This window comes from Nannospalax galili, unplaced genomic scaffold (genome assembly GCF_000622305.1).
Source record: "Nannospalax galili isolate Female #2095 unplaced genomic scaffold, S.galili_v1.0 scaffold363, whole genome shotgun sequence".
Lineage (NCBI taxonomy): Eukaryota > Metazoa > Chordata > Mammalia > Rodentia > Spalacidae > Nannospalax > Nannospalax galili.
Genome location: NW_008351176.1, coordinates 627,380 through 643,785, shown reverse-complemented (window position 1 = coordinate 643,785; position 16,406 = coordinate 627,380). Strand labels below are relative to the sequence as shown.

The 16,406-nt window shown below is 40.3% G+C and overlaps 2 protein-coding genes across 2 annotated transcripts in view; both read right to left on the bottom strand.

Annotated features, from left to right (window-relative positions):
- Window positions 1–453: 453 nt before the first annotated feature.
- LOC108491551 (C-C motif chemokine 6-like) lies at window positions 454–3,651 on the bottom strand. Its single transcript, XM_017801951.1, has 3 exons — window positions 3,576–3,651; window positions 929–1,040; window positions 454–556 (listed from the first exon to the last, which is right to left on the bottom strand). Exons 1-3 carry the CDS (start codon window positions 3,649–3,651, stop codon window positions 454–456), a joined length of 291 nt encoding a protein of 96 aa, XP_017657440.1.
- A 10,474-nt stretch (window positions 3,652–14,125) lies between these two features.
- The window catches only part of LOC103746088 (C-C motif chemokine 6-like), a 4,369-nt gene continuing 2,088 nt past the window's right edge, over window positions 14,126–16,406 (bottom strand). Inside the window, exons 2-4 of the mRNA XM_017801956.2 lie at window positions 15,345–15,404; window positions 14,794–14,905; window positions 14,126–14,413 (exon numbers count right to left, since the gene is read on the bottom strand). Of these exons, the coding sequence (XP_017657445.1) occupies window positions 14,311–14,413; window positions 14,794–14,905; window positions 15,345–15,404 (275 nt within the window). The 3' untranslated portion in view covers window positions 14,126–14,310. The remainder of the gene's footprint in view (window positions 14,414–14,793; window positions 14,906–15,344; window positions 15,405–16,406) is intronic.

Sequence of the window (16,406 nt, the reverse complement as noted above, 5' to 3'; positions counted from 1 at the left end):
GGCAGTGAGACCAGTTGGCTCTTCACTAGAAGGGCATATGCGTGATTTAGGACAAAACTGACTTCATTCTGGCTGAATGTATCTGGCTTGTCTTAAGCTAATATTAGAACCAGGTACATTCCTATAACCAGAGTCTCATGCTAAAGCTCCACAGATCACATTGATAATTTTACCCATTTATAATTTGTTGGTAAACTATACAGGAAACCTCAATAGAGTTCTTCTACAATAATTATGATAGCTAAAATTCAAGATGTCTGCAGTTATGTCGAGCTAAAATCATATAAATACTATCGATTAGATGTATTGCTTTAAACCAGAACAGCATAAACTTGTGTGTGTGTGTGTGTGTGTGTGTGTGTAGACATAATATAGGCTAAGAACCTCCTATGTGGTCCTTGGGGAAGAGAGAGAGAAGTGGGGTGACTGGCATTATATGCCCTTTCCTCTCAATCAAATTTTCTGTATAGCCTTTGACCTCAGGCCTAACATGCACTTCTGAACTCTCAAATCACTGGGCTTTGCACAGACACGCTTCCCTGTGTTGGTGACAAAGCTGGAAAAAAGGAGAAGTAATATTACAGAGGTGTCTTCAGTAAACAGAAGGGGAGCTCCATCCTCCCTCCCCCAATAATTTGATTTTTTTCAAGAGATAGCTCAGGGCCTACCTCTTCTCTCAAGACCCTCCCCGAGTCTTTCTCAGTCTGGGACTCTCTAGTGACTCTTGGAGTGACTTGGGCAGCCTTCTGCCTGCTGTCTCCTTTATCTCCTCCCTTCCTCTCCAAACCCTGAAGTATCCTAGTTAGGACACCTGTCCCCATTTCCAGGCACCAAGGATGGGGCTTTTCTGTAGGTCTATCTAGTAGATCTTCTATGACCCTGGAGGCTTCCTCTCCCCAAATATACAGAGGGTGAGCTTGACACTTACATGACACCTGAATGAATGCACCCACCACTGGTTGGAAAATAATCTACAAAGTTTGAACAGCGGATTCTTCGAGACATGTAGGAGAAGCAGCAGTCAGAAGAATCTTGAACTCCTATAGGAAGCGAAAGAGCCACTCAAGGGCCAAGTCTTTGCTCTTAAGAGTACAGTGGAGGGTCCCGTGGAGGATGAAAAGGCCCAGGACTCAGGGAGATGCTTCCTCTACCTCAGCCTGCACTCACTATCATCTCCTTCTTCCACACCCTTCCATGAGCCCACGGTGAACCACAACAGGGCCAGGAACATGTTTCCAGAAGAGGAAGGCATGTGCAGTCACTTGCAGGTACCTTCTGCCCCAAGTGAGCTGACTCAATCAAGTGGGCATGGAGAAGGTATCATTGGAATGAGTACTCATGGCCCATCTTGGTCATTTGGAGATATTCACCATCCTCAGGATCCTCCCCTTCTGTTTTGTTATCAGAGAGGATGAAGCTAGAGTGCTGACCTGTAACTACCTGGTGCTTTTCAACATGTGTAATGAAATATTTACCTAAGTACAACACTGGAATTTCAAGTTGATGCTTTGCCTTCAGGAGTTCTCTTGCCTCTGTGTTTGGAGGAAGCAGAGTGCAGAGCGGCATCATTGTCTCAGCATCTCCCCTCATCGCCCCCCGCCCCCCCGCCAAGGCAGACAGACTCTGATGCTCGACCACCATCACATATCTGGGTTCTACAGTTTGTCTCTAGTTCCATTTGTCCCCTTTGGTGACTTGAGATTTTTCTTGGATCTTTTGAAACATTTAAGATATGAAAACATGGGCTGGAGAGATAGCTCAGCAGTTAAGAACACTGATTGTTCTTGCAGAAGACCTGGGCTCGAATCCCAGCACTCACATGGCAGCTAATAATTGTGCATAACTCCAGTTCCAGGGGATCCGACAGCCTCTCCTGTCTTCCGCAGGCATTGCATGACACGGGTGCACTTACCTATATGCAGGCAATACATGCATACACATAAAATAAAAATAATAAATAAAATATTTTTTAAAAAGCCAGAATTAAAAAAGATATGAAAATATTCTGACTGTGAAATACTAGAAAACAAATTGCAAATCTAACATGGATAAGTTAATCAAATGTCAACCTACGGTGATTCAGCCCACAGTTCTTTGCATATTTCTGTAATCTATAGGATTTTGGAAATAGCAAGATTTTCATCAACTCATCAGATGGCACAAAGTGAGGCTACTTAGAGTCTTAACTTTATATAAATGCCCATGTGTGCTGATTAAAGGATGGTCTCCACAAGTCACTAGAGATGTTAAGTAATACCCAACAATGTATTACTTTTTTTAATACAGAAAAATTCTTCATCCCCAAATGCATTTAACCCCAAAGATAAAAGATCGTGAACTTGTATTATGCTAATTAGGAAGAGGCAACTAATCTTTCTATCATTTCTTAGTTACGCAAGAATCATATGGAATAAGGTAAGTGGATACTTGTTAGCATGCTTCATGTGATGTGGGTGTGCTTCCAAAATAAATCTTAAGTAGCCTTGCCTTTTCTTAAGTAGTTCCTAATTCAATCTAGTTTCTCTACTTTCTACTTGTATAGTCTTAAATTAGTGAAGGCTTCTATGTCTCCATTTTCTCATTTGTAAAAGGAGCCTAGCAATCATAATACACAAAGCTATATAAAATTACTCATGCCACCGGGTTTGGTGGCACATGCCTTTACTCTGAGTAGTCGGGAGGCACAGGCAGGCAGACCTCTGTGAGATGAAGGCCAGCCTAGTCTACATAGCAAGTTCCAGGCCAGCTGGGGCTACAGGGTGACTCTTCTTAGAGACAGCAAAGGATTCAAACCAACTAATGCTGTGCTTTCTGTGTGGTCACCACCCTTATCTCATACCAGGCTTGTATTTTCCCTGACTTAATCTTCCTAAAGTGATTAGTCAATTACAGGCCACTCACATATCCAAAGTCTGTTGGACTTATTCAGACTAGTAACTCTCAACCGTGCCCTGTGTTATGCCATGACTTTTCCAGAATTCCCAGTAATAGACTGGATATGGACGATCACATTTCTATCCCTTGTGCCATCTGACCCAAACTTGATATTCACCATAGCCATTAGGGGCTTGGTGTAACTCCCAGAAATTTAAGTGATAAACTCTTTTTCACAGTACCTCTCTGTGCTGACACCTAGTAACCGCCATAAATTAAAATATCACAGGTTCAAATGAGAGAGTGACCTTAGGTGAGTGAGTCACTTGCTTGGTTGACCCTTGAAAAATGTTGGCTTTATACTAACTGGTATATAATAGTTCTAGCATCATAAAACTTTTTATTTCCACAAATTTGCAATATAATTATGGTTCTTCAGATCTAGCAAGAATGTTAACTAAGAGAAGTTATAAAAGTATTCTATGAAAGGGAAAAACAATTATTTTTCCAAATGGGACCAAGTCATCTGTGTACAATTTTCCAAAGACTACAGATAGAGACAGTCTATACCCTGATTTTATTTCTAAGTATATTCCATATTGGAATAGAAAATAGTCTTGATATTCAGGGCTGCCCTTCTGGACCTCTCTCTAGCAGTTACCATAGATCTGGCTACTGGTGAGAAAGTTCACTGGACTCACCCTGCATGATCCTGGCCTGGGATCCAAGGACAGTCACAAGAATGAGGAAGGAGAGGACAGCTGTGGTACCCTTCATCCTCCTGGTGGACAGGCAGAGCTGGCCTGAGGATTTCTGCCCACTGCTCCCTGACTCCCTGCCTGCCCTGGTATTTATAATAGTAAGAGGATCAGGAAGTCCCAGAGCACAGCTCAGAATGCTATTCTTTGGCTACATAATACTCAACATGCTAATTATGAAAGAGGGAAGAAGGCTGACAATACAAGAAGTAAAGAACAAAGGTGACTTGGGGCTTTCCAAACTGTCCCATAGGTATTCAGTCAAAGAGAATAAATATTTCAAGGATTCTTCCTTTTAGAATACTCATTGGATCTTTAAATCTGACCAAAGGGTGGGAGTGGGGAACTATTCCAGATCCCTGAGCAGGGTTAGACTTGGTGGACACTATCTTGTGCCTGTTTACAGTTGACCAGGAGCTACTAATTACAAATGTAAACTTGTATATCATGATAGAGGTATATAAATTTGACATCAGATCCATCTGTAAATGTTTTAATATCCTTTAGCTTTAGAGGAAAAAATTCTTTGGAATTTATATCTACTTAGAAAAAATATCTAAGGCCAGGCGTGGTGGCCCACAACTTTAATCCCAGTGCTTGGGACACAGAGGCAGGTGGAGCTCTGTTTGAAGTCAACTGGGTTTACATATTGAGTTCTAGGCCAGCCACAGTTATATAGTGAGACACTGTTTCAAAAATAAAAACAAAAGAGGAAAAAACAAGAAAACCATCCAGGGACTTTGGAGGATGGCTCAGAAGATAAGGTGCTTGCTGGGTAAGTGTGAGGACTTGAGTTTGAATTCCAGAAACACAGATATAGCTGGATGCAGTAGCGTGCATCTATAATCCCAGGGGTCCTGTGGTGAGATGGGAGGGAAAGCAGTAACATCCCTGGAAGCTGGTGGGCCAGACAGCCTGGTATACACAATGCCTAAAAACAACAAAGAGACCTTGTCTCAAAAAAGGCAGAAGGCAAGAACTGACACCCAAGGTTGTCCTCATACTGACGTGGGAAGTTGATCTGATACTGACACCTGAGATTGTCCTCATGCTGACACCTGAAGTTGTCCTCTGACCACATGTGCACAGTGGCATGCACTTCCCCACAAGCACATATAACATACACACACACAAAAATATACAGGGGCTGGAGAGATGGCTCAGTGGTTAAGAGCACTGACTGCTCTTGCAGAGGAGCTGGGTTTGATTCCCAGCACCCACATGGTGGCTACGAATCATCCTTAACTCCAGTTCCAGGGGAATCCAAAGCCCTTTTCTGACCTCCGTGGCATTGCACAACATGGGTGCACTCACATCCATGCTGGCAATACCCTCATACATGTAAAAAATAAAAATAAAAAATAAAATATTAAAAAAATAAACAGAAAAATGTCCAAAATTTAGAAAAACAGATGTCTATACATCTTGCTATGCCTTTTGAGAATCTTGTCTAGGACAACTACTCTAGGCCTCCTTATATCTGTGAGGGAATATATTTCAACTAACATTCTACTTATTATTGATCAAGCCCCAGACTTTGTGAAAATATGTATTGACTTGAAAAAAAATTTGATCTTTTTGAAACAAGATCTCCCTGTACTCCCAGCTGACCTGGCACTCACTATGTAGACCAGGCTGGCCTCTATCTCTCAGAGATCCACCTGCCTCTCCTTCCTGAGGGCTGGGATTAAAGGAGTGTGCCACCATGCCTGGAAACTTGAAAATTTTTGTTCAGCACAGATCAAAATCATTTCTGTCTACTGAAAGATAACCCAAGGATTATACTTTTGTTATTATCCTATCTAGGATATTACTTTGTTCTCTAATCTAGCAAGCTTGTCTCAGATGTCATCTGCAATTAATTATAGTGAGACACTGTTTCAAAAATAAAAACAAAGCTGGTTCCCTCATGACATTTTTATTTGATTTTTTTTTAGGTTAGCATAGATGGTAATGGGTTTCATCGTGGTGTCTTCATACATACGTGTCACTATACTTCTCATTCATTCGTCTCCCACTGACCCCTGGTGATCCCTCTCTCCCTCCAGCTGGTTTCTTTCCCCAGTTAATCCCAATTTCTGCTTTTTTATGACATGCATCCATGGCTCTATTTCTGATATCCCTTCAGAGCTCTTTCCTCCCTCTCATGATCTCCGTAATGGTTTGTGACCTACAAATACACATATATGTAAACACATAATTTTTTAAAAGTTTAAAAATTTTTTATCATTTTTATTTTATGTGTATGCATGTATTGCCTACATGTAGGTAAGTGCATCTGTGTCATGCAATGCCCGCAGAGATCAGGAGAGGCTGTCGGATCCCCTGGGACTGGAGTTCTGGACGGTTGTTAGCTGCCATGTGGGTGCTGGGATTGGAACCCCGGGTCTTCTGAAAGAACCGCTGAGCCATCTCTCCAGCCCCCACACACATTATTTTAAATCTAGATTTTGCATATTTGTCTTTCTGAGTCTGACTTATTTGACTTGACATAATTATTTTTCAGTTCTGTTTTCCTGTAAATATTATGGTTTTATTTTTGTTTATGGCTATATAAATTTCCACTGAATATATGTATCACATCTTCTTTATCTGTTGATAAACATCTAGTATGAGTCCATAATTTAGCTATTGTAAGGCGCGTAGCAACAAGCATGGATGTGCAAATATCTCTGTGTCATGCTGATTTAAGTCCTTTGGGTATACACTCAAGAGTGGTGTAGGGTCATATGATTGTTCTCTTTTTAGTTTTTTCTTTTAAAAATTTATTACAGCACTGGGGAGATGGCTCAGCAGAAAAGAACACTGGATGCTCTGGCAGAAGACCTGGGTTCGGGTCCCAGCACTGGCATGGCATCTAACAACCATCTATAACTCCATTTCTGGGGGATCTGACACCCTCTTCTGGCCTCTGAGGGCTTTGTACAACATGTGTGCCCTTACATACAATGAGACAAAACACTCATACACGTAAAATATTTATTGTGTGTGTATGTGAGTACACACACATACATGGGAGGTCAGGAGACGATTTGAGGGATTCAGTTCTCTCCTTATACCATGTGGGTCCCTGTAATCAAATTCTGGTCATCAGGTTTGGGGGCAAGTGCCACGTGCTGAGCCATCTCACCAGCCCTATTTTCAGTTCTTTTGAGAAACTTCCATCCCAGTTTCCACAATGACTCCACCGGTTTATATTCCTACCAGCTGTAGCTAGAGGTTCCTCTTTCCCCAATATCTTCACCAGCATTTTTTTGTCGTTGGTTTTCTTGATGAAAACCATTCTGACAGGAGTTAGATGGAATCTCAGAGTAGTTTTAATTTGCATTTCCCTGATAACTAAGGATATTGAACATTAAATATTTATTGATCTGGATGTGGTGGCAAATGTCTTTAATTTCATGAGGTCTTATTTGTGGACAATTGGCTTTATTTCCTGAGTGATTGGAGTCCTATTCAGAAAGTCCTTACCTCTGTTTGTATCTTGAACTATTTTCCTTACTTTTACCCCTGGCATTTTCAGAATTTCATATCTTACATGAAGCCCTTTGATCCATTTGGAGTTGATTCTTGTACAAAGAGAGAAATAAAATATCTAGTTTTATTTTCCATATATGTGGATATCTAATTTTCCCAGTATCATTTGTAAAAGAGTCTGTCTTTTCTGCAGTGAGCACTTTTGGCATCTTTGTCAAAAAGCCGGCGGATGTAGCTCCATGAGTTTATGTCTGGGTCTTTTATTGTGTTCTATCGATTGACATGCCTATTTTATGCCATTACTGTGTTGTTTTTATTGCTATGGTCCTATAATATAACTTGAAGTCAAGTCTTGTGACAAGTCAGTGTTACTCTTTTGCTCAGAATTGCTTTGGCTATCTGAGGTCTTTTGTGATTCCAAATGACTTTTAGAATGATTTCTCTGTCTGTGAACAATGCTGTTGGTATTTTGCTGGGGATTGTATTGAATCTGTGGATTGATTTTGGTAAGATAGCTGGTTTCACCGAATCAATTCTCCTAGTCTGGCAGTGTGAAGATCTTCCATCTTCCAGTGTATCCTAGCTTCATTTCTATCGCTGTGACAAAATGTCCTGACACCAAGCAGCATAAGGGAGGAGGGGGTTTATTGTACTTTCCATCCCAGGTTACAGTTAACCAGTAGCAGAGAAGTCACTGTGGTAGGAGCTTGAATCAGCTGATCATATCACACCCACAATCAAGAGCAGGGAAAGAATACACACATCCTTCCCAATTTGCTTGCTCTCAGCCAGCTCCCTCCATTCTTATACAGCCAGGATCCCCTCACAGGAAATGGAGCCACCTATAGTAGGATGGGTCAAGTAACGATCAAGATTCTCCCCCACAGACATGCCCAAGGGCCAACCTGAGTTAAGTAATTACTCATTAAAGACTCTTCCCCAGTGATTCTATGCTGTGTCAAGCTGACAGTTAAAACTAAGTAAAACAAAAAACTAATCAGTACACAGTGTCTGCTTCAATTTCTCTTGAGTGTTTGAAATTGTTTCCCCATTTTTCATGTGTATGTATATTGTGTGTATATGGATGTTTTTGCATGTGTGTGAGCATGAATGTGTGTGAGTGCATATGCATCTATGTGTACATGCATATAGAGGTCAGAGGTTGCTGTTGGTAATCATTCACCATCTCTCTTGTACTTTATTTATTGAGGCAGACTCAATAAAAAATGGAGGACATGAAGTGGGGGAGTAGCATGGTTGGGATGGAGATGGGGGGGTCTGAATATGGTAAAAAATACATTGTATGAAATTCTCAAAGAATCAATAAAAATATTTTTAAAAGGGAATGGGATGGTTGTACTATTTTGAATGAAAGTAGAGAAAACAGACACCTTTGTTTTCTTCCTCTCTTAGTGAAAATTCTTTGTTTTCCCCCAGTTAATATATTTTAATATAATGCAACATAAATATAATAACCTATAGAGTTTATTACATATAGACTTTATTATACTTGAGATAGGTCCCTTTCATACTGAGTTTCTTCAGGACTTTTATCATGAAGGGATGTTGGATATTGTCAAAAAGGTTTTTCTGCATCTTTCAGAGAGACCATGTGATTTCTGCCCTTGAGCTAATTTGTGTGATGTATTACATTCATTGATTTATGATACTGAACCATCTTTGCATCTCTGGAATGAAGCTAACTTGATCACAGTGGATGAGCTTTCTGTTTTCTTGAATTGTGTTTGCAACTATTTTGTTGAGAATTTTTGCATGTATGTTCATCAGGGATACTGCTATATAAATTTCTCTATTATTCTCTCTCTCTCTCTCTCTCTCTCTCTCTCTCTCTCTCTCAGTGTGCATGTACCATGGTGCACATGTGGAGGTTAGATGACAACTTATGTGTTCTTTCCTTCTATCATGGGTTTCCAGGGACTGAACTCAGGTCATCAGGCTTGTGCAGCTTTTATCCACCGAGCCATCTTGGTGGCCTCAGTTTTCTTCTTCTTTTTTTAAATGTCTTTATCTGATGTCAGTATTAGGATAATTCTGGCTTTGGAGAGTTTTGTAGTGTTCTTTCCTTTCCTATTTTCTGGAATAGTTTGAGAAGCATTGGTGCTACATCTTCTTTAAAGGTTTTGTAGAATTCAGTAGTGAATCCATCTGGACCTGGACTTTTTTTAGTTGGAAGATTTTTTTAAATTACTCCATCAACCTTGTTGCATGTTATAATTCTGTTTAAATGATTTATCTAATCTTGGCTTAATTTTGTTAGATAACATGCATCTAAAAATTCATCCATTCCATTATTTTCCAGTTAATGGGATATATGCTTTCAAGGTTTTTCCTGGTGAGTTTCTGAATTTCCTTAGTATCTGTTGTAATAGCTCTATTTTCATCTTTAATTTTATTAATTTGGGACTTCTCTGTCTTTTGGTTAATTTTTCTCATGTTTTATTAATCTTTTTTTAATATTTAAATTTCTTTTTTAAATTTAGTTTTGAAACTTTCATACAATATAATTTTATGATATTTAGATCCCATCTCCCCCCTCCCCTTATTGCCCCCTGCCCAATTTAATGATATATATATATACATATGTGTGTGTGTGTGTGAAGGCCTATAGAGTCTAATTTGTGTCTCTAAATGTCCTACAGTGTGGGTCCATCCACTAGAGCCTGGCTAACTTACCAAGAGTTCCATGCTAGAAAGAGACTGTCTCTATCCCTCCAAGCAGCCGTCTTTTGCCACAGTTTCCTTAGGTGGGGCTGGAGCTTCTTACTCACTTCCTCCTGTCTATGCTGCCCTTTTCACAATGGCCAGAAATTGTAAACAATCAACTGATGAATGGCTAATAAAGGTGTGGTGCATACACACAATGGAATATTATTCAACTCTTTAAAAAAGACTGAAATTGTGAAGTTTGCAAGTAAATGGATGGACGTGGAAACAGTCAAACGGAGTGTGGTAACCCTGACTCAGAAAGACAAATCACATGTTCCCTTTCATAGCTGGGTACTAGCTTTGAAATCTTAGCTATACATGTTTCAATTTGAAAATCTAGAGAGATCAAGAAACTAATAAGAGGCCATGGGTGAGGGAGGCGTCCCGGGAGGGGTGGTAGAATGCAGTGATGTGAAGGGAGAAAGGGAAACTTTAGAGCAGGAAGGGTTAAACCGGCTGAGGAGGGCTGGACAAAAAGGAGTATAAGGAGGGATAAGTAACATTAAAGGTCTTTAGAAAAAGATGTATGGAAACCTACCACTATAGAAGCTTCTTAAAGTATATACATCGTAAAAAGAGTTTAAAAGAAGTTATAACCTGGACATTGCCCTTTCTAGACATCATAAGCTAATGAGAAACAAAAACCAAACAAACAAAAAACCTCACTGGCAGGAATGAACTCCCTTTCTAGGAGCTGTTGTCCAGGGATCCCATGGACTCTCAAATAATACTGGCCATTGCATCTGCTCTTGTTTCCCCATGGATGGTAAGACTCTATTGCTAAAGACACTAGATACATGAGTTGTAGAACATCAAGGAGAAATTAAACTTACTTCAGAGCCTCAGCTGGAAGGTGCTATGCAAGCTACCAGAAGGAAAAAAAATCCTTACACAGGTGTGAACCTTGTGAACCATTAACATTTAGAGTTATTATTGAAAGATGGTATTTCTTATCATTTTGTACTTTTTGGTGTTTTCTTATTCCTTTCTTTTTTAAAAAAAATCTATTAATTTTTATTTTATGCATATGAGCGTATTGCCTGCATGTATGTAAGTGCACCCGTGGTGTGCAATGCCCGCCGAGGTCAGAAGAAGGCATTGGATCCCCTGGAACTGTAGTTAAGGACAATTGTTAACTGCCATGTGGGTGCTGGAAATCGAATCTGGGTTCTCTGCAAGAGTAGCTAGCGCTCTTAACCACAGAGCCATCTCTCCAGCCCCTCTTATTCCTTTCTTGTTTAACTATTATTCGAGAGTAGTTTATTCTTTCCAATGGCCCCATGGATATGGTTTTTTCTTGAGTCTGGAGAATTCCTTCAAGTATCTTCTGTACAGCTGGCTTTAGTGGTCATGAATTTCTTTTCTTTTCTATTTATTTTACATGTATGAGTATTTTGCCCGCATGTACGTAAGTGCACCGTGTGGAGGCCAGAAGAGGGCATCAGATTTCCTGGAACTGGAGTTATGGACAGTTATTAGCCATCAAGTGGGTACTGGAAACTGAATTCAGGTCCTCTGGAGGAGCAGCCTGTGCTTTTAACCATTGAACCATCTCTCCAGCCCTTCTTGCCACTGTCAATACATTTCTTTATTCAGAGTGTTTAGTTGTTTGATATGATGAGGGCAAGTTCTTTTCTGGCCTTGGTTTGATGTTCAGAATGCTTCCTATGTCTGGATAGGTGTTTCTTTGTCTTATTTAGCAAAAATTTCTTCTATGATTTCATTGAACATGTTTTCTGTGCCTTTGGAAAGGAGTTCTTCATCTTCTTTTGTACCCATGATTCTTAGAGTTGATCTTTTCATAGTGTCTCAAGTATCTTGGAAGCCCACTGCATACCTTTTCATTAGTTTATGTTGGTCCTTATGGAATGTTCCAATTCCTCCATCTTGTCTTCAAGCTCAGATTCATGTTCTCCCCTTGATGAATTCTTGGTGAGTTTTTGTGGCTTTTTGTTTGTTTGTTTTCATTTTTTTGAAACAGAGTCTCACTATGTATCCATGGCTGGCTTGGAACTCACTGTGTAGACTAAGCCGGCCCTGATTTCACAGAGATATGCTTACCTCAGCTTCCCAAGTGCTGGGATTAAAGGCATGTGCCACCATACCCAGCTTATTAGTGAAGTTTTCTGCAGAATTTTTAAATTTCATGTGTTATATTTTTAATTTCCAGTATTCCAGTATGGTTTTTCTTCAGTATTTCTACCTTCTTCTCAAATTCCTCTTTGATATTATGTACCAACCTCCTCATTTTATTCAGACATTTGTATTCTCTTGGGGTCCTTTCAAGAGTTTTTCTTTTCTTTTTGAGTTCTTTGAATGTACTTATAAGCTTTATAAGTTATTTTTCTGGATTTCATCTCAAGTTTTACTGAAGGCCATTACTGCAGGACTAATAATTTTTGGAGTAATTAAGACGTCTTGGTTTTTCATGTTACTTGTTGTCTGCATTGGGATTTGTGCATTTTATTTATTGTTTTTATTTTGTGTGTATGTGAGTATTGCCTGCATGTGTGTAAGTGCACCTGTGTCATGTATTACTGGGGAGGACAGAAGAGGATGTCAGACCCCCTGCAACTGGAGTTATTGATGATTGTTAGCCACCATGTGGGTGCTGGGATTTGAATCTAGGTCTTCTGCAAGAGCATTGACCTCCCTAGGGCAACAGGATGTGCTGAAGCCTCCTGGCCACACTGTGCTTCAGGTGCAGAGCTATCAAATACAACATTGTTCTCAGCTGATGAGGACAGGCTTGTTCACGGGTTACTTCTATGGTTGGGATGCTTCATGTTCTGCTCTTTCTGGATCCTTTCACTTCCTGGTCTCTGAAGCTCTTCCTCTGTTTCTCTCTGGATTAAAGTCTAGTTTTTCTTATTCTGACTCTCTTCATTGGCTCACTGAGAGGCAGACTCTAGGCTGCCTTTTACCCCAAAATGTGTGTTTAAGAGCCAGTCTTTGGCCATTAACTACCTCTGTAATCTAGTGGTATTACAGTAGTACAGAGACTAGCAGAGCAGTTGAACTGCATGGAGGAGGCAAGCCCGAGTTCCCAGCTGATGCCTCTTCTGTTCCTTAGCTTCTGAGGCCCCTATCTCTCCCTAACCCCATTGAACTGGACACCCTCCAGAGATTTTTGAGTCAGTGTAGTGTTTTCCTCAATAGTGGGTTAAATACGTCTTTGATGTATAGTCAGTCTACATTTGAATGACTCATTTTTTGAGCAATTTAAAATTATCTATATTTTGAAGGAAATAATTCAAACTTTAGTGATTCTCTGTTTCTTTTCCTCTTAAAATTCAAATAAAGGGACTCGAGAGATACCTCAGTGGTTAAGAGCACTGGCTGCTCTAGCAGAGGACCAGATTTGAATCCCAGTACCCACATGGTGGTTAACAACCATCAGTAACTCCAGTTCCAGGGGTTCTGATGCCCTCTTCTGACCTTTGTGGGCATTGCACAGCATGAGTGCATTTACACACATGCAGGCAATACACTCATACACATAAAATAGAAATAATAAATAAAAAATTCAAGTAAAGTATGTGAGATACTTGCTCTTGAATCACTTGATTTCAGACCTTGAGGACTGGCCCCATGGTGCTGTGAACCTGAGAAGAGAGAGGCAGACAGACCAAAGATTGCATGTAGTATACTTTATTAGGGGATTTGCTGATGGAAAGATGCTCCCAGGTGGCAGTGAGACCAGTTGGATCCCCACTAGAAGGGCATATGCATGGCTTAGATTAAAACTGACTTCATCTTTGCTGAATGTATCTGGCTTGTCTTAGGTAATATCAGAAGTAGGCACATTCCTAGAGCCAGAGTGTAAAGCTCCACAGACCACTCTGATAGTTTTATCCGTTTATATAATTTTCTGGGAACCTATGCAGGAAATCTCAGTAGAGTTCTTCCAAGGCAGTCATGATGGTCATAATTCAAGATATCTCCAGTTGTGTGAAGTTGAATTCATATAAATACTGTTGATTAGATCTATTGCTTTAAACCAGAGCAGAGAATAAATACTTTGTATATCTTTTTTTAAATAAATAATTTATCGAGAATTTCATACGTGCATATAAGGTGTTTTGATCAAATCCATGCCAACTCCCTCCCCTCCAACTCCTCCCATATCTCCCCGTCACTTTTTTTCTGATAACTTCATGTACTCTTTCTTCTTCTTTGATTGATTTATTTATTTTTATGGGGCTTTTGGCTACTCTAACATTCCCCCCTCTGAAGAGGTCATCCTAAAATCTTTTAATGATTAGATACAAGCTCCTAAATACTTTTGACATTTTTGGCCTTTGGAACAGAGTATGTTGCTAAGAGGCCCAAGGACATTTTGACTTTTAGCCAATACTTTGTATATCTTTTACAATGCATGCTTAGAACCTCCTAGATAGTCAATGGGGGAGTAGGGCAGGTAGTGGAGGGCTGGCAATATATGCCCCTTCCTCTTAATCAAATTTTGTTGTTCTTAGGTCCATAGTTGAGAGTTCTGCCTCAGTTCCTCTATGCACTGCTGAACTCTCAGATCACTGGGGTTTGCACAGACGCGTTTCCCTGTCCTGGTAACAAAGCTGGAAAAAAGGAGAAATAAAATAAAAAACAGAGGTATCTTCAGGGGGAGGGGACCCCAATTCTCTCTGCCCTCTGATCCTCCACTCAGTAGTCTGCTTTTTCCAGGAGATAGTTCAAGGCCTATCTCCTCTCAGAAGACCATTTTTAGCCTGGGAGACTCCCTAGTGACTTCCAGAGTGATTTAGGTAGCTTTCTGCCAGCTGCCCCCTCCGTCACCTCCCCTTCTCTCCCACCCTGATGTGTCCTAGTAGGTATAACATGACCCCTTTCATGGAGGGATCCAAGGATGGAGCTTTTCTGGACACCTATCCATTAGGTCTTCTACGACCCTGGAGGCTCCCTCTCCCCATGCCATGGAGTGGGTGAACTTGATACTTACATGACTCCCGGCTGAATGCACCCACCACTGGTTAGAAAATAATCTACAAAGTTTGAACAGCGGATTCTTCGAGGCACATAGGAGAAGCAGCAATCAGAAGAACCTTGAAAATCTATAGGAAGAAAAAGAGCCACTCAAGGGCCAAGTCTGCTCTAAAGAGTACAGTGGAGGGTCCCGTGGAGGATGAGAAGGCCCAGGATTTCTGGGGCTGCATCCTCCTCCTCAGCCTGCACTTACTGTCATTTCCTTCTTTCAGACTCTCCCATTGATCCAAGTTGGGCTATGACAGGGCCAGGAGCATGTGCCCAGAAAGGGAAATTATGTACAGTCACCTATATACCTTCTGCTCTAAGTGGGCAGACTCAGGGCATTCAGGTGTAGGTAGAAATGGCATCATTGGAGGGCATACCCCTAACGCATCTAGTCTTTCTAGAGATATTCACTACCTTCAGGACTCACCTCCCCCACAGTGTTCTATCATCAGGGAGGATGAAGCTGTAGGGCTGTACCCACCTGATGCTTTTAAATATATATCATATCTGGTCACTTACTTTGAATTATTGGTGATCCAAAATTGTGGTCTCTCCTCTCCTGCTCTCTTATCTTTGTGTCTGGAAGAAACAGACAGGGTGGGGAAAGAAATTCATGTGAGGCAGCATTATCTCAGCATCTCCATTCACCTTGTTCTTTATCCAGAGTTTTTATTACTGAAACAAATCTTATTATGTGTCCCAGGATGGTCTTGACACCTCAATCCTCCAGCCTCAGCCTCTTGAGTACTAGGAGTACAGGTGTGCATTCCCATGCCCAGTTCCCTTTACCCCATCTGAGGGCAGATAGGTTCTGTTACCTGACAGCTGAACCTATCTTGGTTCTAATATCTGCCACAGACCCATTTGTCTTGTTAGTGCCATGAAATTTTTTTCAGAGAGTTTTTGAAAATGTTTGAGTCACAAAAACATTCTATAGATTCTGGAATACTAAAAACTAGCTGCAAATCTAACATGGGCAAGTTAATTGAATGTCTGCATTGTGTGATATAGTCAGAAATTGTTTCTACACATCTGGAATTTACAGGACTCTAGAAACAGCAGATTTCTCATCAACGCATTTTGGTAACATAATGTCCTTTATAGTGCAGCAAAGTTATTTACAATGTTTTCATTTATCCCATTGGCATAAATACACATATGTGTAATATAAATATTACTTTGTTTGATTAACGTATGCTTTCCAGATAAGATAAGTTATGTATTGCCTTTTAATTTTCTTACTTTATTTTTAAAGATTTATTTATATTATTTTAAATTATGTATACATGGTGGGTGTATGTGCGCATGAATGCAGGTGCCCACCAAGGTCGGAGGCATTGGATTCTCCTGGAGTTACAGGTGGTTGTCAGCTGTTACGGGTGCTGAGAACTGAACTTGGGTCCTATGTAAGCATAGAAAGTGCTCTTAACTGCTAAGTCATTTCTCTAGCCTCATCTTTTTTTTTTAATTGTAGTAAAATATATAATATAAAATTTGCCATTTAAATAATTTAAGTTTTTTTCCATTTATTATTGGTGTGTGTGTGTGTGTGTGTGTGTGTGTGTGTGTGTGTGTGTGTGT

Coding starts and splice junctions, on each gene's coding strand:
- LOC108491551 (XM_017801951.1), bottom strand. CDS start 3,651: ATGAAGGGTACCACAGCTGTCCTCTCCTTCCTCATTCTTGTGACTGTC. Junction 1,041..3,575: donor CCAGGCCAGGATCATGCAGG/GTGAGTCCAGTG, acceptor CGCTTCCTATAG/GAGTTCAAGATTCTTCTGAC. Junction 557..928: donor TGCATTCATTCAGGTGTCAT/GTAAGTGTCAAG, acceptor CCTTTTTTCCAG/CTTTGTCACCAACACAGGGA.